The sequence below is a fragment of the Bidens hawaiensis genome, unplaced genomic scaffold, assembly GCF_021521415.1.
Source record: "Bidens hawaiensis isolate Kalapana, Puna unplaced genomic scaffold, B.hawaiensis_p1.1 tig00010132_1, whole genome shotgun sequence".
Lineage (NCBI taxonomy): Eukaryota > Viridiplantae > Streptophyta > Magnoliopsida > Asterales > Asteraceae > Bidens > Bidens hawaiensis.
The window spans coordinates 79,609-99,496 of record NW_027491767.1 but is presented as its reverse complement, the minus strand read 5'-3'; the positions used below and the strand labels follow the sequence as shown (position 1 = coordinate 99,496).

The 19,888-nt window shown below is 34.3% G+C and overlaps 2 protein-coding genes and 1 pseudogene across 2 annotated transcripts in view; all 3 read right to left on the bottom strand.

Annotated features, from left to right (window-relative positions):
- LOC143534338 (jacalin-related lectin 3-like) overlaps positions 1 to 3,814 on the bottom strand; it is a 76,260-nt gene extending 72,446 nt beyond the window's left edge. The window contains exons 1-5 of the mRNA XM_077028846.1: positions 3,410 to 3,814; positions 2,978 to 3,346; positions 1,327 to 1,412; positions 873 to 1,068; positions 459 to 798 (exon numbers count right to left, since the gene is read on the bottom strand). Coding sequence (XP_076884961.1) covers positions 459 to 798; positions 873 to 1,068; positions 1,327 to 1,412; positions 2,978 to 3,346; positions 3,410 to 3,424 — 1,006 coding nt within the window. The 5' untranslated portion in view covers positions 3,425 to 3,814. The remainder of the gene's footprint in view (positions 1 to 458; positions 799 to 872; positions 1,069 to 1,326; positions 1,413 to 2,977; positions 3,347 to 3,409) is intronic.
- Positions 3,815 to 8,219: 4,405 nt separating this feature from the next.
- Positions 8,220 to 8,881, bottom strand: LOC143534336 (jacalin-related lectin 19 pseudogene; annotated as a pseudogene).
- Positions 8,882 to 10,179: 1,298 nt separating this feature from the next.
- On the bottom strand, positions 10,180 to 19,684 carry LOC143534335 (agglutinin-like). Its single transcript, XM_077028845.1, has 8 exons — positions 19,634 to 19,684; positions 19,467 to 19,523; positions 18,090 to 18,278; positions 17,777 to 18,007; positions 13,257 to 13,466; positions 12,893 to 13,177; positions 10,653 to 10,814; positions 10,180 to 10,539 (listed from the first exon to the last, which is right to left on the bottom strand). The coding sequence occupies exons 1-8, from the start codon at positions 19,682 to 19,684 to the stop codon at positions 10,180 to 10,182; spliced, it is 1,545 nt and encodes a 514-aa protein (XP_076884960.1).
- Between the last annotated feature and the right edge of the window lie 204 nt (positions 19,685 to 19,888).

Sequence of the window (19,888 nt, the reverse complement as noted above, 5' to 3'; positions counted from 1 at the left end):
AATCATCATTTCGGTTCAAGAAACAATTGCCGGCGTTGTATTGATCAATTTCAGTTTAGTCTGATTCAGAGTTAATCGAATACATATTTTGAATTTCATAGTTTCTTCTCAGCCTATATATAATTCAGTTATCACATATCAATTTTGGCGCAACAATACAACATAATGCTGCCGGAGATTCAACTGATAATATGTACTACTCATTTTATTGAGTCATTGTTCTAGTTTTGACGGATCGACGACCATGAATAATTAGTTTCTAGATTTTTGTTTAATTATAGATGAAAATTTGACAACTTGTCATGCAACAAACTGCGACCCTGTGAGAGATTCTTTTATTTAGCATATATCTCCTTCTACAAGAAAATAACTTGCAAGGGACATGAAATAACACAATGACTCAACTAAATGCACACATAACAATCTAAACTAACATACTCAAATGCCCCAACTATGACCTTTTGAGCCCTTGGTTTTCCAATCTTCATCATCGTCCACAACATGGCGGTTATATCTTTTAATCATCATCTGGATCCTTTGGAATAGCTTTGGTTTATGGGTTGATAACCGGAACCCGATTGAATCCAAAAACCACCCACTTCTTCCATAAAAACCTACAATGTGGCCTCTATTTGTGAAGAAATTAAATGGTGTTCCATCTTCCACGCCAAAAGGCCCAAATGTTCTCCGGTTACTCCTAAAAGTAAGCGATCTAATCATTGGGAAACCCCCATAGATCACAGGGCAAAAATGCCCGCTGACGCCTACCAAGATTTCCTCAGGAAATTGCAGTTTAATCTGAAATTCGACCAAGAAAAGTTTCAGAAAATGTATACAATAAATTCACCTAAATTCATCTAAGAATATTTTACCTGAGCACTTTTGGTTCCACCCATGCCACCATGTTTTAGTGCCAGAAAAGATTTACCATCGTTATCATATGTTACAAAGATCGAGTCAATGCAGCTAACAATACACAACTGTGATTCCTCTAACTCCACCGTGTACTCCATCATCCCAATATTTGCCAACATTTCCTCCCCATGGTACCAATTGTAGGTTTGTATCCTGTTCCATGTATTTCATATACCAGTTATGTCATTATTAAAATAAACATAAGCTAGCAAGGGAGCATAGCTTGGGTTAAAACAAATTTAAAAAATATTAATTAAGCATATATTAAGGATTTGCATACCATGAAGAACCTAATTACTTGTTAGAAAGATTAACTCCAAGGAAGATGCAAAGATAATTGGGTATAAATGTAGCAAACATAGTAATACAGAGATTCTATTTGAGTTTTTAATTATTTTATATTCTACATACGTAAAACATGTTCCGACTTCTTTTTTTATTTTCATTCTGATTCCTTTTCGGTCCCACCAACGGTTGATAAAAAGAGCAAGAATTTGCTAGAAAAAAGAATATATTGTACACAAATTACCGTTGATATAAAGAGCAAACAAAAGGTGTTAGTTGTTTAATGCGCATATATAAAACATTCAAAATTTGTGATTCCATTCTAACACATTTTTTTGTACATAATTATCATTAATTTGTCTGGAAAATACAGCTAAAAGATTATATTATCAATAATAAAGTAATTAAAAATGATAAATCATTTGGTTCTATATATTAAAATACATGTTGAATTATCTTAGGTTATTGTCAAGGTTCGACGGTCGTCACACGACTCGATACAACAATTGGTAAGGCAATGCGCTCGATCGTCAAGTCGCTTGAGTCAACGCTAGCCAGTTTGTGAATATGGAGGTGATCAGCAGACGGATTAACTATCAATGAATTAGATTTGGGTATAGTACGTATGAGAAAGTGCACAACAACAATTGGTAATTATATATGAAATTGATAACAAGGATACACAACAATGGATAATGTAAACGATGTTTTATTGATAGAAAGGATCTTTCAAGGATCAGATAGATCGATTTTTTTGCTGAATTAGGTGGTTTTACAAAGAAAAATAGTTTTAAGTGGCTGACTAAATTTTAAGTACTTCTTTTCCGAGCTGTGGCAATCCAAGTTATCCAATTGTGACATGTGGAAGCCGCTATCTGAAATAGCGGATTACGCAAACCACCATTTTTGGATGATGACTTGGACTTGGACGATGGCATGGATTACTACTTGAAAAGTTTTAGCTGATGTGTCTCATAATCCGCTATTTGATATAGCAAATTATCTAAAAGCACTTAAAATTTAGTCAGCCACCTAAATTTACTTTTATTTTTGTAAAACCACCTAATCCAGCAAAAAAAACATAAAGATCTTGGTAATCACAATTATCACATTTACATGATATATATACATGAACAAGGGCGGGTAAATAACGGTTTTCTCAACCTGTGTGACTTTTGGCGCCAGTAACCATTTGTAAATTGTAATGGTAGTGTTGCAGCAGTCATTTAATATGTCACAATCATATCCGTCCCTTGTACTAATCCTAATAATAATAAGAGTAATATAAGTACATAAGTTATAATTACAAACGATGAATAAAAAATATGATGTTTAATATTCTAATAGTTTATGGAGAGTTTGATGGCGGGGAGTATGTGCTTTCGACTCCGGAAGGTGAAGTGAACAGTTTGATGCAGCAAGTGGCGGAGGATTATGGTCTCGGGGTGTCGATTAGCTTGCCAAAACCTACGGGGGCACGTGGTGGCAGCGAAGAATGATGAGAAGGCTGAGGAAGATGACCTCAAGCTAGGCGCCTAGCCGAGCTTATGCTATGCTATGTTATGTTCTACTGGTTGAAACTAGTACTTTGAATATATTATTATGAAACACATACATGCTGCTGTTTGAGATAATGAGATTCAACTAGTAATGTCATTTATTTTAATTAGAATTGCATGTATTATCTTATTGGTTAGATAAGAACTAAATACAAGATGAAAGACTGATTGCATCTCCTGCAATTATGAATTACAAAGAAATTATTCTGTGGGGATTACTCGTATGCATATGAGTATCCCCTATAACCTTTTGAGCCTTTGGTCTTGTTGTGTTTACCATCTCCTATAGCAAGATGGTTAAATCCTTTTAACATTATGTTGAATCTTTGAGAGAGGTTTGGTTTAGGTCTTGATAAGTAAAAGCCGACTGAATCCAGAAACCACCCGCCTCTTCCCGTAAACCCTACAATATGGCCTCCATTGGACACTAAATTAAAGAGTGTTCCTTCTTCAACCCCGAATGGCCCACATGTTCTTTTGTTGGTCTTTAAAGTGAGTGACCGAATCACAGGGCTACCTCCATAGACCACACGGCAATAGTGCCCGCTAACACTTACTAAGATCTCCTCAGGATATTGCAGCTTAATCTGAAATTTATCCATAAAAAATTCCAAAAATATAGTGCGTGGAAATTTAGTGAATGTATTTACATGAGCCGATTTCATTCCACCAAAGCCACCATGTTTTTGTGCCGGAAAGGGTTTACCATTGTTATCATATATTACGCTTGAGTCGATGCAACTGCCATATACAAGAGTTATTTCTCTTACTCCGGTGTGTACTCCATCATTCCATTCAACTCCTCCATGCCCCCCCCAAGGTCCCAATAGCTTACTACCGTCCTGCAATATTCAATTATAAGTGAGACCATGTTCATAGTTTAGAGAAAAAAAATATAATAAAGTTAGGGATTAAATCAAGTATAAAGATAATAAGGGATTGGGATTTCATGCCATGATGAGCCCAAGAAGTTGATGGAAAGATATAGTGATAATTGTCTATTAAGTATATTGATCTTGATCCTGCATACTGATTATAGACTACGTACATATTTATAGAGCTATAATGTAGGTTCCTTATTCCCATTCTGATTCCATTCTAACAAAGAGGTCATTCACATGTCATAATCACAATTCATAATTCACAATTCACATGCATAATTGCATAAAACATTTTATGCACTATTTTTAAAAAAATTATTTTCACATATGTAGAATATGAATTGTACGTAGTTAGTGGGAAAATTACCTCTGATATTCAATTCCCCTCTACTTTTTCTTTGAATATATGCTATCAAAAGATGGAACTAAAAGGAATGAGGGCCACTAATATTCAACTTTGGACCATCGAAACTTATTGTAATGGAAAGTAGATGCATTTCTTATATGCTAGTTGTAACATTATTGTAACTGTGAAATAGTCACATTAGTATACACGTTATATGTTATGGTAGTAATGAATGTTTTAGTGTATCGTATTGGATGATCAATAAAATGTTATGATGTTAAATGGTTTAAAAGCATAACAAAATGAAATTTCATGGAGCTTCTTTTCATTTTATTGTTCTTTATCCGGATTTAGAACCGACAATAATTACAAACTAAAAATAGTACACTCGACTTGATCCGCGAGCGTGAACATAACCAAACCAAATTAGTATCTTACAGTTTCACTTGCACATTTGTAAGGTATCATTTTCCTTTCCTTTTAACAAATAGCAAAATGAAAAAAAAAATGGCCAATTTTTTTTTTCAAATGGCAACTTTCATATCACCAGAATTTGTTAACAAGACTAATGTTAACCTTTTTTAACACTACCCGTCTTTCTTTTGATTTGCCAAGCAAAGCTCAGTAATTAAACGAAAAAACCGGTAATCTGGACAATTAAAGAAATGACAAATTGCAAAATGAATAGTTATATTTCATCGTCCCAACTATTTTGATGACCCTAAGCAAATAAAAAAGTGAGGGCATTTAAAAAATAACTGGATTCTTCTTTTCAATGTTTTTTGCTATTGTGCTTCACATTTAATTAAATAAATAGGTTAAACATATAACCAAATTAGTCTCACCAACTCATTATAACATAAGCTTGACAATATTTGAATTTTTTTCATAAAAAACCAACTAAAATATAAATGTGTTAGGACACGACATGAAAATAACTTTATTGGAGATACTTCAAAAGATAGTGGACAATACATGGACAATTTAAACATGGACATTTACAAGTATAATGTAAATATATTATCAATTTTGAGAAATAATGAGTGTCTTCACTTATATAGTGTGTTCTAAACTTATGTTATGTATTTTTCTTGTATTTTTTGCTATAATTGAAAACGATACATTCAGGTTATTTATTTAATCTTTATTTGAAGATAAGCGAAATGTATGTACTTGAAGTACTACAAAATAATTAGTGAAACCTTCAAAACACTAAAATTGTATAGAGGAAGTGAGATTTGATCGCTGGTTTGCCAAAAACAAGCATCAAGTTCTACCATTATGGCATATAACTTTTCTAAGAAGTCGGGCCCAAAATTTTTAGAGGCCCAAAGCCCTAGCTTGGGTTTGTTATACAAACGGGCTGGCCATGAATATAATTCATGTTGCACATGTGAATTGTTTAAATTCACATTTGTAGGAGAAATTGCCACTTTTCTCATTCACAAGCAAATGACCAAGAACTAGGGGGGTTAACAATATTGTGAATCGCTAATCAGGTTTGGGGTTTCATATGCTCATGGTGCAATATTCTTCCTATTCTTGTTTTCACGGTTCTCAATCTCCTCGATATACATAAAATTGTCTCGTTAAGCAATAAAAAGTAGAAGGCTCTACATGGAAGACATTGGTTTATCTGGGAGGCGAGAAACAAGGCAGTCTTTGAAAATAAAGGCTAATTAATATTACAGTGCATAAAGTTATGGAAGCCATTAAATCTTTAGGCTTATTTAAGAATAAAAACATGTCCTCGTTTATAGTTTTAAATTGGGAAGATTGTTGTAGTTTTTCTTTGTAATTCGTTTGTAAGTTGTTTTTTCTTTGTTGTTGCTCTAGCGTCTTCCTAGTTTGCCGGTTTAATGTAAGTTGCCATTTGAAAAAAAAAAGAAAAACATATTAACCAATTTCACAATGGAAACACATCAACTGATCGAATGATCAATATTACACAACTTGAATAAGAAATTAATATAATGTTTTGTTGAGGTCAGTATCATGGCTGTTCAAGAACACACTAACAAGATGGTGGTGGGGGTATGTGTGGTGGTAAAAGAAAAACGTTTTGCTTCTTTTTAATATTCTTTAAAAATAAAAAGCCTTTATACTCTTTACCAACGGCAAACGTCGCTAAACAGTGTCGTATGATCCACCATATACCAATCACGACAGCATGCCATTGCTATTGGGTTTGCCTAAATCCAGTACATGTCCAGCACGCATTCCATTTGCCTGAATCATATTTGTGTTATGTTCTTCTTTACTACTGCTTGAAACTAGTACTTTGCATATATTGTTATTAAACATGCTGTTGTTTGAGATTCAATTGGTAATGCCATTCATTTTATTTAGAATTGTACTTATTTGATAGACAATAATGAAATACTAGATGAAATTTGCATCTCATGCAATGAATTACTATATATTATTATTATACTTAGGGATCATCATATGCCCCATATTAGCGGAAGCCGTAATCATCGTTAACATCATTAGTGAATTCGTGTTGTTCATGCCGAATGTGTGTGTAAACAAACAAAGCATGCAATCGAATTCTTGTATGAACGAATGGATATTTTATTGAATATCTTGGTAACCATAAAAGTTTACAACATGTGCTTATATATACAACAATGAAACGGTTTGACGGGAGCATGTAACCGTCAAAATAACGGTTGTAATTATCAACCTAAATTAATCCTATGTCCCGACATCCTTATCATAAGTCTAGATATAATATAATATAAATTGTCATATAATAATATATGTTTAATTTAATATCTAATACTATCCCCTAAATTAAACTATCATCGTTGAAGTCTTTGACAGATTTCCTTTTTCTTTTTCTTCGTGTAGGGCTTCTTCTTTACTGCATATAAACCATGAACATTGCATATTCCTTTCATAATTGGTTTCTTGTAGTTGTGTGACTTCCATCCAAACTTTTGTTTGAAATTATGGATGCATGATCCTTTTCCATAAGTTTGTAGATCTTGATTAAGTACCCTCGTATTCGATATTGTTCTTCCCATGTGCTCATTTTAATGATGACCACCTTATAACCTTCGCTTTTATATATGTTCTCACGTTGAATGCAAACATTCATTGTATCCTTTATAGAGGCAATTAATTCATCCTTAAATTTGATAAGACTATTATGAATTGTATGCCCCGGTTTTCGATAACAAAAATGTCTTTGTGGTTCCACTGTTTCTTGGTCGATTCTTGATCTTCTTGATTTCCGGAAATTTTCGTAACCAGGATCACTAAATTTCCTTCTTGTCACAAATTGTCTTACTTTTGTCACTAAAGCCTTTAATCTTTGGTCGCTAAAGTTTGTCACAAAATCTGATTTTCTTTTTCTTTTCTGTCGATGCAATGTTTCTTTTTCAATTGGTTGTAGTCTATCCCTTGTATGAATTTCCATATCTTCTTTGAAGAACAAAGCATCGCGATTCTTGTCGTTCGATTCCTTTATCATCGTCGGTGACCGGTTGCGTTGGTCACTTGATTTCTTTAGGCATGCAATATTTCGTGCCTGATAATCTTTTTGTTCTTCGTCATCGCTGCATGTTCCTTTCTGGTGTCGTTGATAACCCACCAAATTCTCTATTGATTCCGTATCCGTATCGTCCTTTTTATCATCATAATCCGTATCACATTCATCAATCCGTCCGGGTTCAGATGTATCACCGTCGGAATGTTCAATTATCATTAATTCCTTTTCCAATTCTAAGATTGCAATATCTTGTCTCAATTTTGCAATCGCGCGTAATCGCGGGGTTATACGATCGAGATCATTGTTGATTTCTCGCCCGTATTCGTATCCGCGTTTTACCGTCTTCATTCTTTTCTTCCCAAGATCATGTAAATTTGATCTTTTCTCTTCGATTTTCGACCATGGCTCTGATATCACTTTATTAGCGGAAGCCGTAATCATTGTTAACATCACTAGTGAATTCGTGTTGTTCATGTCGAATGTGTGTGTAAACAAACAAAGCATGCAATCGAATTCTTGTATGAAACGAATGGATATTTTATTGAATATCTTGGTAACCATAAAAGTTTACAACATGTGCTTATATATACAACAATGAATGACGGTTTGGCGGGAGCATGTAACCGTCAAAATAACGGTTGTAATTATCAACCTAAATTAATCCTATGTCCCGACATCCTTATCATAAGTCTAGATATAATATAATATAAATTGTCATATAATAATATATGTTTAATTTAATATCTAATACCCCACCTATAACCTTTTGAGCCTTTGCTTCTGTTGTGTTCACCATCTCTAATAGCAAGAGGGTTAAATCCGTGAAACATCTTGTGGAATCTTTGAAAGAGGTTTGGTTTAGCGCTCGATAAGTAGAATCCAAGTGAATCCAGAAACCACCCGCCTCTTCCAGTAAACCCGACAATATGGCCTCCATTTGTCAAGAAGTTAAAGGGTGTTCCTTCTTCAACCCCAAATGGTCCAAATGTCCTTTTGTTGGTCTTCAAAGTGAGTGACCGAATCACAGGACTGCCTCCATAGACGACTGGACAATAATGTCCGCTAACACTTATCAAAATCTCATCTGGAAATTGCAGCTTAATCTGTAATTATTTACAAGAAGTTACTTAATATAATCCCGTATAATAAGATGCATTTAGATAAATTTGGTGAAAATATACCTGAGCAGATTTGGATCCACCAACGCCACCATGTTTTTATCCAAAAAGGGTTTACCATTGTTATCATATGTTACATGGATTGAGTCGATGCAGCTGCCATATACAAGAGTTATTTCTCTAACTCCAGCGTGAACTCCATCATCCCATTCATCTCCTCCATGTCCTCCCCATGGTCCCAATAGTATACTACCATCCTGCAAAATTAAATACCATTTCATGATTTAGAACAAAAGAAGGATTAAATCAACAAATAGTAACATAATAAGGGATTGGATTCAATGCCATGATGAGCTCAAGAAATTGCTGGAAAGAGAAGTCTCTATAAAGAAATTAGATGTAGTATAATTGTGTATAATGCTCTTGCACACTAATTATGGACTACTTATAGAGAACAAACAAAGTGCTCCCACAAAAACAATATTCTGATTCTATTCTAACAAAGAGGTCATTCATATTTCATAATCACAATTCACAATTTTCATGGATTCCAGGTGTTTTTAATGCTCACAGGATATAGAACATAACTGTAGCTAGTGGGGATAACAGTGACAATGCCTTCTATAAAAGCATCCTTGGCATTTCCTTTGCTTTTTCTTTGAATATATGCCATCTTTCCAAAGATTTAACTAGAAGGAATGATGTAGAAAAGTACCACCAATATTCAGTTTTTCACAGTCGGAAAACGTTGAAATGAAAAGCACAATAATTTATTATATGCTATCGGTAACTTTATATATTCTCGTAGTAATGAATATATCACTATATTGTATTCTTGGATTAAAAAAGCGTGCCTAGGCACGCGACGAAGCAAGGCTTAAAGGATGGCTCTTCAGGCTACCCAGTACTTACGTGATAGCGATCTTTTTTGTCCTGAAAGAATCTTGATAGGCGTTAGCATACACTTTTGTCCTGAACAAGCTATCGTTCAAATTTCAGCAAAAATTCCCGCTAACGCCTACCAAATTTTTCTTAGGATACTCAATCTGACAGGACAAGATATCGTAGAATTGGAGTTCTTATGATGATGTTGGTATTAAGTCGGATCAGTTAGTATTAGTTAGTAAAGTTAAGAGTTAAACTTGTAATCGTTAATTTTAGTTGGATTAATATGTAAGGTTGTATCGCCCTGGCAATCATCATGTTAGTTCAAGAACAACTGCGAGCAGATTCAAAGTTAATCAAATACATATTTTGCAAATTATGATTTCTTCTTTATAATTCAATTACCACACATCAATTTTGGATAGGATACAATGCTACATACTGCCAGATATAGATCGAATTGTTCTAGTTTGGAATTTGGATGGTTCGGCGACCATGAAAAGTTAGTTTCTGGATTTTGTTAATTTATTGCATAATATAGGTGAAAATTTGACAAGTTGTCATGCAACAAACTACTATAGGTTCTTTGATTTAGTATATATGTTCTTGTACAAGAACATAACCCTTTGAGCCCCAACTAACACAATGAAATAACACAATGATTCAACAAAATACACACATAACATAAAGATACTCAAATGCCCCAATTATGACCCTTTGAGTCCTTGACTTTCCAATCTTCACCATCGTCCGCAACACGGCGGTTATATCTTTTTATCATCATCTGGATCTTTTGGAACAGCTTTGGTTTATGGGTTGATAACCGGAATCCAATTGAATCCAATAACCACCCACTTCTTCCATAAAAACCTACAATGTGGCCTCTATTTGCGAAGAAATTAAATGGTGTTCCGTCTTCCACACCAAATGGCCCAAACGTTCTTCGGTTACTCCTAAAAGTAAGTGATCTAATCATTGGGAAACCCCCATAGACCACAGGGCAAAAGTGCCCGCTGACGCCTACCAAGATTTTCTTAGGAAATTGCAGCTTAATCTGAAATTCACCCAAGAAAAGTTTTAGGAATCTATATAATAAATTAACCCAAATTATTCTCTTAGAATTTACCTGAGCACTTTTGGTTCCACCCATGCCACCATGTTTCACACTTTCACCGCCCGAAAAGATTTACCATCGTTATCATACGTTACACGGATTGAGTCGATGCAACTACCATACACAAGTGTGATTCCTTTAACTCCACCGTGTACTCCATCATCCCAATAGTTCCCAACATTTCCTCCCCATGGTCCCAATTGCATGCTTGTATCCTGTTGAACGTATTTCAAATATCGATCAGTGAGATCACAATTAATATACATATAAGCTAACTAGGGGGCTTAGCTTGGGTTAAGGATTTGCATACCATGTTGAACGCGATGACTTGTTAGAAAGATTAACTCCAAGGAAGTTGTAATGATAATCACACACATAAATGTCTTATAAAGAGCAAGCATATATAGTAATACAATATGTTAGGCATCCTGTTTGAGTTTTGATTCCATCCCAAAGAGTCTTCATTTTATATTTTACATATGTAAAACATGTTCCAACTCCTATTTTTTATTCTGATTCCGTTTCCGGTCCTAGCTTACACAGTTTTTCATACCATGAAGAGTCCAAGAAGTTGCTTGAAAAACTAAAATAAAATGATGAATCAATGATTTGTGTGTGATAGAATATGTTGTACACATATTATCGTTGATATAAAGGGCGAACAATCAACAAAGTACTACCGTGCTAAGTAACTGATTCTGCTTTCAATCACAATTCTGTTCCATTCTAAGATGGTTTTTGTACATAAAACGTGTACCTTAGCGAGCGGTTTTAGACATTAAAATAAGAGAAAATTCTCAAACTAGCCATTTTTGACCCGCTAGTTTAGCCCAAGACCAAAACAAATTTCAAAAATAGCCAAACTAATCCGACGGAATAATGAGCCTATCAGGACGCGCCACGAAGCATATTATTCCATCGGATCCGACGGTTTTCCGTTTTGTCCGACGGATTAATGAAACAACCCCGCGAATTAATAAACAGTCGGATCTGACGGTTTAGTTCATGCTTCTGTTGGATCCAACTATTTAATTTGTCCGACGAACCCTAGATTTTTCAATTCGGGAATTTTTGATTTTGAGTTCTAGAGTTAGATTGAATACTATGGTTGTGTTCTCCTCGAAAAACTAAACAATTTGTACTATTGATTTGCTTGATTCTGTAGAGAAATAAGAAAGATGGAGATCGAGGTTGGGTAATGGAGGTTTAGGGTTTGAGAGGTAGAAGATGAATAATTCCGACAGACCCACTAAAAATCTCGGATGCATTAATATGTTAACACGTGGCGTGGGTTTGTAAAGGTCCAAAAATTTCGTCGGACGGTATTAAAATTCCGTCGGATCCGATGGAAAAAATAGACTATTTTGGGGATTTTTTGTAAACCTAAGTTATTTTTGAAAAAAGTTGGTCAAGTATGGCTATTTTGAAAATTTTCCATTAAAATAAATGCATGATGTCATAATTAGGAATTAGAAAATTATGATGAATATCACGCAGAAACTAAAGAACACGGCAATAAAGAACACCACAAGACTTGCTATGAAGTATGAACAGATGGCACACAACGAAAACTATCACACAATTGCACAAACGAATATCACGGAGAAAAGACAGAAAATAAAGAACATGACAACATAACGTGGTTCAGTCAAGACGGCATGCGCCCGCAGCTGCAACTATAGTTTCTTTATTATCCGAGACCAAGAATTACAACTACATATGCAGGTATATATAATAAACAAGACTAACGTTTATTTCTTGGTGACCAAGAAATATGTAAATGGACCCTAATATAAAATGTTAAAAAATCGTCCCCATGTAACTTGTAATTCTTGGTCCAAGTTAATGAAGAAAAATCCTAGTTGCATCCGTGAACATAGATCACCTTGACTGAACTGTCTTTTATGCGTAATATTCGTTTGTGTAACTGTATGACAGTTTTCGCTGCGTTCCACATGAACATGTGTGTAGATGGTCAACTATTGTTTGAGAAATATTGAATCAATAGATTTTATTGAGTGAGTACGTGTAAAGGAAATAACCAAATAAATAAATGTTGATCAACTATAACTTCAAATATACCGAAAGAGAAGAAACGAATATTTTGATAATAAAAATAATATCACTACATGCTCCACAATTGCAGACGAATCATGTGATACAAATTAGTTTTATACACAACTTATTTTAGGTTTGAGAAATATTAAATTACACAAACAATTTATTTTATTTTAAGGCTAGCTAGAGTAGTCATATTCCCCGGTTTGGGTGTCTTTATACTCGGCATTCAAACCCTTGTACACATCATTAGGATTCTTTGGAATAGGCTAGGTTTTGGACTTGATAAGCATACCCCAAGTGAATCCATAAACCACCCGCTTCGCCCATAAGAACCTACAATGCGACCTTTGTTTGTCGAAATATTGAAGGGTGTTCCTTCTTCAACCCCAAATGGCCCAAATGATCTTTTGTTGGTCTTTAAAGTGAGTGATCGGATCACGGGACGGCCTCCATAGACCACGCGACAATAGTGCCCGCTAACACTTACTAAGATCTCCTCAGGAAATTGCAGCTTAATCTGAAGTTAATCCATAACAATTTTTTTATATCAGTTTCCAACATCAAATGATTTACATGGAATTTTTTTGAAAATTTACCTGTGCGGATTTAGTTCCACCAAAGCCACCATGTTTTTCAGCAAGAAAGGGTTTGCCGTTGTTATCATATGTTACACGGATTGAGTCGATGCAACTGCCATATACAAGAGTTATTTCTCTAACTCCACTATGTACTCCGTCGTCCCATTCGTCTACACCATTTCCTCCCCATGGTCCTAATTGCTTGCTCTTATCCTTCGTATATAAATATCAATGTATTTTAATATAAGTAAAAACTGTAAGCCTGCTAAATAAGCTTAGAGTAAGGGTTTCATACAATGATGAGTTCAAAAATTTGCTATAGGATTAAAGATTTGTGTGTATGATGGGTTATCTTGCACACAAATTGTGGTATAAATAGGTTAAAAAAAATAAAAAGATACTACTGTGCTATAGCCTATAAGCATCTGATTCTGATCCTAATATTAATTCCCATTCCAGTTTTCTTTTTATTCCATTACACTATAGTGCGCGCATATTATGTATATATGTGTAAACCCTCGGGTGGGCAAAAGTGAAATTGCACTAATTTTGACGTTATTTTACTAATCTCGTGAAAATAACGTTAAAAGTGGCGGAAGGTTAATCAGGCATCATGTGGTGGCGTTGATAGCCGAAAGACGAGGGTACATGCACCATTCAGCCGGTATCCCGATGATTGAGTGCTATGTGCTTTATGTCCAAGGCTTGATGCAAAACTACTATCGAGCCGGGGGTCTCACCGGAAGCAGCCTCTCTCTCCCTATTGGGTAGAGGTAAGGCTGTCTACATCTTACCCTCCTCAGACCCTAACATAGCTTTGCTATTGGTGGGATATACTGAGTACGATGATGATGATGATGACTATAGAAATCTTTGTCTTGTGCTAACATACATAAAACATGCAACATTTTGATTCCTTTCTAAGACAGTTTTTGTACAGAAGTACATGTACATCAGTTTGTGACCTAAATTAATAAAACCTTCGGGCCTATATGGATTTTGCTTTTGTTTTTGCATTAGAGGTGAAAAACAAATATAATACCAACTCAATTATAGCACGTTTTGTCCGAAAGTGATGCAGCGTGATGATAAAATTGGAAGACAAACACGTTGATTCTGCAAATACCCGTGTGATTCTTCCCCGAACTTTCAGAAAAAATGTAGATCGTAAATAAGATAAATAATTAAACCTGTTGATTCACATGAATACCAGGATCAATTCTTCCAACTATCATTGATTCACAAAGAATACCGATAATTAGGTCCTTCACACACTAACACACACTGTGATAGAGAGAAAATGATTTTTTTTCATATATTCCAAACCTTATTTTTTTACATTACAAAATCTCAAGTATTTAAAAGAAATAGAAAACCATTGGGCTTCCAATGATTAAAGCCAAAAGACATAAAATATTAATTTTAAACTCTTGTAATTTCATGACTCATGTTGTCATTATTTGGTGAACGTTTGATCTCCCCACATCATTCTCTCCACCTTTGAAAAAACTCGCCCTCGAGTTTTTGTCTTTAAACCGTAGACACCTGGGTCAAAGGGACCATCCATCCGATTCCGATTTATAGATATGATGACCTGCTCAAATAGTTCAACTTTACTTATCTTCTTGTCCGACTCTAGGCTTATACCAAATGGGTAAAAGGGACCATCGATACGCTTTCTTTTTTCTACAAGTTCATGTGATCTTGATAATATTTTTTGCTTGCATATTTAATAATTGGCTCCATTATATCTTGTGCATTTTTAAGATATAATTGATTGATTTCTAACCTTAGAGTGTTGTCTGTGAAACTTGCATACAAATCTTCATAAATGACATTGCTAACCATATTAATATTAGCATTTGGCAAAAATCTCTTCGAGTGGTTTTTTTCTTCTTGAGTAATATTCACGCCACCTGAATAAATTGTAGACCACTCATGTTTTCTTTTTGAACTTTCAAGAACATCACCAGTTGCCCAAACATACCATTCCTCGTCCTCGTATTCATCAAACACGGGCCAGGAATCTTAGATATTGCCCCCCCCAAGCCATATTGAGCCAGGAATTCGGCTTTGATATCAACTGATGCAGCGTGATGATAAAATTGGAAGACAAACACGTTGATTCTGCAAATACTCGTGTGATTCTTCCCCGAACTTCCAGAAAAAATGTAGATCATAAATAAGATAAAATAATTGAACATGTTGATTCACACGAATACCAGGATCAATTCTTCCAACTATCGTTGATTCACAAAGAATACCGATAATTAGGTCCTTCACACACTAACACACAAGAGGAAATGATTTTTTTTTCATATATTCCAAACCTTATTTTTTTACATTACAAAATCTCAAATATTTAAAAGAAATAGAAAATCATTGGGCTTCCAATGATTAAAGCCAAAAGACATAAAATATTAATTTTAAACTCTTGTAATTCCATAACTCATGTTGTCATTATTTGATAAACGTTTGATCTCCCCACATCATTGCAGCGTGATGATAAAATTGGAAGACAAACACGTTGATTCTGCAAATACCCATGTGATTCTTCCCCCAACTTCCAGAAAAAATGTAGATCGTAAATAAGATAATTGAACCTGTTGATTTACACGAATACCAGGATTTACACGAATACCAGGATCAACTCTTCCAACTATCTTTGATTCACAAAGAATACCGATAATTAGGTCCTTCACACACTAATACACACTGTGATAGAGAGGAAATGATTTTTTTTCATATATTCCAAACCTTATTTTTTTACATTACAAAATCTCAAGTATTTAAAAGAAATAGAAAACCATTGGGCTTTCAATGATTAAAGCCAAAAGACATAAAATATTAATTTTAAACTCTTGTAATTCCATAACTCATGTTGTCATTATTTGGTAAACGTTTGATCTCCCCACATCAGAAAGTTTGTAATTTTTATTAGTTAGTGTGTCGAATACTATTGGAACGTACAAGAATTTTGTTATTCTACCTAGGAATGAGAATTTTTTTTCTGAATACCCGTACACGTATCAGTAATATGGCCATATGGGTATCGATACCAAGATTTTAGAATTTCAGTATTCAATATTTATGGGTATGGGTATTTCTGTATTTTGTACGATATTTAAAGGTTTTTTTGAGAACTTCAATATTTATCTAAAAAATGGGCTCAACCGATTATTAATCATATAGTCCAACACGTACTCGTACCAATTTAGCTAATTTGGTAATTGTACCGATTCAGTTTATTTATGTTGCTGCTAGTACCTGTATTGATACTAAAATCATTGGAGATTTGAAAAAAAAAAAACAAAGCGGGTACCGTACCGAGTAGTTACCTTTATCGATACCAATACCTTAACCTATAAAATCTGGTATGGTACTCAGTACTAGCTTTATTGATTTTCGGTATGGGTACCGGTATGGGTACGGTACCAATCTTTTTTAACGCCCAACGAATCCTCTAAATAAGCTACTGGCTAAATTCACCACATCACGATACACTCGTTTTAAATCCGGGGAAAACCCTCACCTAAGGCCACTCCCATGAACACGTGTATGTGTGTGTTGGGTAAGAGTAAGAATATGGAGGAGAAGAAACTTCCTAAGTCTAGCCAAAAGCTAGTCCAAAATATGAGTTTATTGTGAGTTCATAATGAATTTATGGATGAACAAAAACTGAAAATTCTTGTTTATTTGGGTAACTAATGACTCAACTAAGTGTATAAGTAGTTACATCTCACAAAAGTCTATAAATGATGAATGGCTTATGACTTATGAGTACGTGCATGTTTTGGGTTATGACTATACTAAGCAAGATTTATATAATGGGTGAAAATTGGCTAAAATGTAAAAACATCTCCTTACATGAATATTATTTATTGAGCATAACCATTACGATGATTCAGTTCAAGATTGAGTGTCAAAGACCTCACATACATTGTGTTTAAATAAATTGAAATGGAGTATAGTGTAAGATACGTTGTAAGCTGTATAATTGGTTTCTTAATCACTGTGTTCTTCATCTATTGTTATGTATAATTGGGATGTATATATGGTCAATTATTGTTGAGAATATTGAATAAATAGTTTTTTGTTGAATCAAATAAATAATAAATAAATAGATGTTGATCAATTATTTCTTCCTTCAAGAATTACAAAATTAGAAGAAATGCAATGGTACCACTAGTTTGATCTAGTGGCAAAGGTGTATGATATTCAACTAAATAGTTATCGAAAATAGTCTCAATTGATACATGAGGATAAAATAAGGTGGAAATTTTGATGATAGAAAAAATATATCATTAGTTGCACCACAAATCGCACACAAATCATCTGATACAAATTATACTAATATACAACTTATTTTAGGTTTGAGCAATATCAAAGTAAAAGAAAAAAACAATTTATTTTATTTTAGGACTAACTATGATTGTCATGTGCATCAGTTAAGGCCTTTATATATTTCTCTTGGTTATTCAAATCCTTGTAAACATCATTAGGATTCTTTGGAATAGGCTTGGTTTTGAACTTGATACGTAGACACCGAGTGAATCCAGAAACCACCCGCTTCCTCCATAGAAACCTACAATGCGGCCTCCACTTGTCGAGATGTTGAAGGGTGTTCCTTGTTCAACCCCAAATGGCCCAAATGTTCTTTTGTTGCTCTTTAAAGTGAGTGAGCGGATCACGGGACTGCCTCCATAGACAACACTGCAATAGTGTCCGGTGACACTTACTAAGAATTCCCCATGATATTGAAGCTTAATCTGAAATTATTCCATAAGAAATTCATGAATCAATTTCCAACTTTATATACAATGCATGGAAATTTAGTGAAAATGTATTAACCTGAGTGGATTTCATTCCACCAATGCCGCCATGCTTTTCAGCAAGAAAGGGTTTACCGTTGTTATCATATGTTACACGGATTGAGTCGATGCAACTTCCATGTACAAGAGTTATTTCTCTAACTCCAGTGTGAAATCCATCATCCCATTCATCTCCTCCATTTCCTCCACATGGTCCCATACTACCATCCTGTGAATATTCAAATATTAGTTAGTCCATTTTCATAATTTAGGACAAAATATGGATTAACACAAGTATAAACATTATAAGGGATTGGTATTCCATGCCATGATGTGCACAATGGCACAAGAAATTGATGGAAAGATAAGTCTCTACAAAGAAAGATGTGATAATTGTCTATAATGCTCTTGCACAGTAACTATAAGCTACGTATACAGAGCAAATAAAGTGCTCCTGATTCCATTCTAACAAAAAGAAGATGCTCAAGGTGTGAACTATAATCAAATGTTGAAAACAAGAATCACACATTCACACACAATTTCAAATCAACTCTCCAATATTATTGATTTAAAAAAAATAACTCAAAAAATAGATCAATCTCACAGAACTCTAAGGCCACCCATAGTGGGTGTCTTGTTTGGCGAACAAGACGAGCACCGCCCCCTGGGCGAATTGTAGGGCGATAAGGAGGGGGGGTGCTGGGTATTTGTCGCTGCTTGTGTTGTTTTGTTATTATTATTATATTGTGTTTGTGAGATATATATATATACTAGCTTTTGAACCCGTGTATTACACGGGATTTGTCAAATAATAAAAATAAATTAGATCATTTATTTTAATTGTGATTCTCAAAATACTTATAAATTGATATGGAAAAAACAAACGGGTGGTTAACAAAAAATACTAAAATAGCATAGTTTTAATGGAAACGTCAAGAAATGTTAAAAAAAGTACTAAAGTTGCGTAATTGATCAAACCTCAGAGATGAAAATAAAACTTAATTCAATAATGAATAAAATCCACACTATGTTATAACCCACTTGACAAAATGGTTTTGACCCATGACCCATGAATAGCTAGAATGAATGAGATGATAGATTAGGAATTAGAAGAAATGTAGGCTTGACACCTAAGCTTCAACATTTTCTTTTATTAGTATTGTAAGATATATGGCTACAACACCATTACACCCAAAAAACAAAAACCTACCCTTTGCTATCACACGGCGCAAATCGCCTCATTTTGTAGCTCCTCCATTACACATAACCTAACATGTCTTTAGGGTTACATAGAGAACCAGTTATAACTAGAAACGAACAAAAACTCCGATTTATGTGATAAATAAAAATCTGAGATAATTAACTCAAACTGTAATAATAATCAATTAATTAATGAGATTGATCTATTAGTTCAAACCGGCTCGACCTCATTCCTGACCCATAGCTCGGGTTCGGGAATTACCTCCAACAAATTCTGATTCCATTCCAATAAAGAGGTCATTCATAATTCACAACTCACATATATAAAACATGCACTGATTCCCATTCTTTCCCAGGTTTTTTTTATGCTCGTATATGTAGAACATGAACTGTAGCTAGTGGGAAAACATGGACAATGGCTTTTAAAACACCCATGTCATACTTCTGTGCTTTTTCTTTGAATATATACCATCTTGGCAATATTGAACTACAAGTCTACAAGGAATGATAAAAAAATAATAAATAAATAAAAAGTGCAACCCATATTCAATTTTGGACCGTCTAAAGTTAATGAAAATGGAAAACAGATAAATTTCTTATATGATAGTGATATCATGTAGGCATCATCTAAACGTATTT